Source organism: Octopus bimaculoides, chromosome 14, assembly GCF_001194135.2.
Source record: "Octopus bimaculoides isolate UCB-OBI-ISO-001 chromosome 14, ASM119413v2, whole genome shotgun sequence".
NCBI classification, from domain to species: domain Eukaryota; kingdom Metazoa; phylum Mollusca; class Cephalopoda; order Octopoda; family Octopodidae; genus Octopus; species Octopus bimaculoides.
In genome coordinates this window covers 1,289,502-1,292,762 of record NC_068994.1, presented here as the reverse complement: position 1 = coordinate 1,292,762, position 3,261 = coordinate 1,289,502, and the positions used below count along the sequence as shown (strand labels likewise).

The 3,261-nt window shown below is 37.1% G+C and overlaps 1 protein-coding gene across 2 annotated transcripts in view; it reads left to right on the top strand.

The window, feature by feature from the left end:
- Positions 1–276: 276 nt before the first annotated feature.
- LOC106872616 (protocadherin-19) overlaps positions 277–3,261 on the top strand; it is an 8,932-nt gene continuing 5,947 nt past the window's right edge. For both annotated transcript variants that reach the window (XM_014919667.2, XM_014919668.1), the window contains exon 1: positions 277–2,680. In XM_014919667.2, the coding sequence (XP_014775153.1) occupies positions 299–2,680 (2,382 nt within the window). In that variant the 5' untranslated portion in view covers positions 277–298. The remainder of the gene's footprint in view (positions 2,681–3,261) is intronic.

The following is a 3,261-nucleotide window of genomic DNA, read 5'->3' as shown; positions in this document are numbered from 1 at the left end:
GTGACACGTAAAAGCATCCACTACACTCTCTGAGTGGTTGGCGTTAGGAAGGGCATCCAGCTGTAGAAACCCTGCCAAATCAGACTGGAGCCTGGTGTTGCCATCCGGTTTCACCAGTCCTCAGTCAAATCGTCCAACCCATGCTAGCATGGAAAGCGGACGTTAAACGATGATGATGATGATGATGATGATTTATATATTTATCAACCGACCCCTGATTCTGCCATTATTTATATGAATTTTACAAATGATTCTTCCTTCTCTATTTTCAGGCAGAAACTCCACCATTTTAATAACCATGAACCTCAGTACACTGGTCGGACTGTTGCTTCTGTTGTTTCTTCCTGAAGGCTTCACTGTGGACCTCACTTACCATATAGAGGAAGAAAGAAGTCCTGGGACCTTTATAGGGGACATTGCTGCTGACTCCCCTCTACTAAATGGTTTTCTAATTGATGAACATGAAAGGATCTCCTTCAGTCAACTCCAACGGAAAGTGTCCGGAACTTCCCAACTGTTTAATATCACTAAACACGGGAGATTGTTGACAGCTCAGACATTGGATGCTGAAGTTTTGTGTATTTATAACAAGGAATGTTCTAGAATCATTAAAGTTGCTGTTCATCAGAAAAAGACATTTATGAAGATCTTAAAGATTAAAGTCATAATAGAAGACATCAATGACCACCAGCCTGAGTTTCCTGTCAAAGAAGTCGACCTTCATTTCCTTGAATCAGACAGAACCAAAACAGTGAAACCAATACCAAATGTCATTGACAAAGACATTGGTGTCTTAAATTCTTTGATAAAATATGAACTTCGAAAGAACCCAGATGAACCATTTTCATTGTCAGTCACCAAACGAGTTGATGGCAGATCAAAGATTAATCTTCTTTTGGATGAAGAATTAGACAGAGAAGTTAAAGGGAATTATACTCTTCAGATTATTGCTAAAGATGGAGGATCTCCACCCAAAGTTGGAATTTTAAATGTCCAAATTTCAGTCATTGATGTCAATGACAACTTACCAATTTTCCACCGGAATACCTTTAATGTCTCCATAAAAAGTAGCCACAACAAAAACAAACCCATTATTACATTGACTGCTACAGATTCTGACATTGGAGAAAATGGTAAAGTTTTTTACCATTTCAGTCCTAAAACATTAAATGAAGACAAAAAAAATTTCTATTTAAAACCAGATTCTGGTGAAATTTTATTAAAAGAAACCTTTGTTCCAGGTCAAAAACAAACGTACAAATTATTTGTGGAAGCTATTGATGGAGGTAAACCTTCACTCAGCTCCACAGCTCTGGTTCTTGTCAATGTAATCAACCAACAGAACAATAGTCCCATGATTAGTGTAGACTTTGTGTCTGCAATATCAGAAAATTCCACTGCAATTCCTGAAGACATTGAAGTGGGAAGTTTTATTGCTTATGTGATGGTCACTGATGATGACTTGGGGCAAAATGGTGAAGTGACATGTGACCTCAAACATGAAGTATTCAAACTGTTGAGTTTAGGTTCTAAAGAATTCAAAATAACATTAAAACGGTCAGTCGATAGAGAAATAAAAGATTATTACCATATCACCATTAGCTGTGAAGATCAAGGAACTCCTCCATTGAAATCTAAAAGAAATTTCTCCATCCAAGTCATTGATGTCAACGATGTACAGCCTCAGTTTACTAAAGTCACATACAAATTCCTCACCTATGAAAACAAACCCCCAAATTTCCCTATTGGCTTCATTGATGCTACAGACCCTGATTTGGGGCCTGGGGGAGAGTTGACATATTCATTAAAAGATGAAGGTAATTTGCCCTTGTTTATAACAAAAAATGGTTTCATATTGACAACCCAGTCACTAGACAGGGAGCAACAAGATGTATACAGATTTAAGGTTTTTGTCAAAGACAATGGGGTGAACTCCCTAAATAACACAGCAAACATTATTGTGGAAGTGATGGACGAAAATGATAATGCCCCTTACTTCACTTTCCCCAGTGTTAGTCCCTTTAGTTTAGACATTCATTATTATCCCCAGAGTAAGAATGACATCACAGTCCTGCGGGCATCCGACAGAGACAGTCGTGAGAATGCATTTCTCAGGTACGAAATCATCGCAGGTAACGACAAACATTTGTTTTCTGTCAATTTCTACACAGGGGTTCTGTCTTTCTCTCGAACAGTTTACCAAAATGATGCTGGGTCATATGACCTGCAGTTTATAGTGAAGGACAGTGGGACCCCAGTCCTGTCAGCAACCACTGTTGTGGCATTAACACTGACTGTCAGTAATGAAACCTTCACGGCTTTCTCAGCTGTTCAAGTCCAATCTGAAGACATGATAGACGTGAAGCTGGTGATCATCATAGTCGTTGTAGCGGTGCTACTGTCCATAGCCATCGTTATTTTCATCACAGTGACTGCAATCAGGTGCAATAATCAAAGAAACAATACTGCCGCAGAGAATCAGCCATACCAATCAAGGACGGAAATGAAACAATTAATTTACCAAACCAGTAACCCTATCGTCCTTGCAGGGAACCCAGAGGAGATGTTAAATAGAAACACACAATCTATGAAGTCTAAAAATCAGTTTTATCCAGAAGAAGAATCACAAAATGAATGGAAAACATCAACAATGGTAACAACTTTACCGAAATTAACAAAGGTAAATTATGATGATTATTGATGGGTTTTGATGGGTAACGATGCATGTCTATGTTGTCAACCTCTCACTTCACAGCAATCTTAAATTTGTTGCTTGAATCACATTTCATTTCCTTCGTACAATTATTATTAACCAACATAATTAGCAAAACTAAAATGAGTTGAGGGAAATAAATCAAGTTGCTAACAACATTAATTTAAATTAATAAGTTAAGGAACAGTTTATTGAATGATGAATGCAAACTATTCTCAATGGATTCAAATTTCCCCCTGAACTGGAGTAAAAATAAAGCAAAGTTATATCAAGCTGTTTATTTTGCTGATGAGGTCAAAAAAGATTGAAACATGCTCATAGTTGTCTCCATTGTTTGCTAACAAAGATTTTGTTTTATCTCCCCTTTGCTGACACTCACCACTAGGATATATGTTTTCTTTCATCAACTAAGAGGTAAATTTCAACTAATTAAGAAGCTTTTGATATGGGTGAGCTAACTCCAAGCATAGTAGTTATCTATACTTCTCTCATCAGAGTTAAGGGATTCAAAGATTTAAAATTTTAAGAGATATGAGAGTTTTTATATA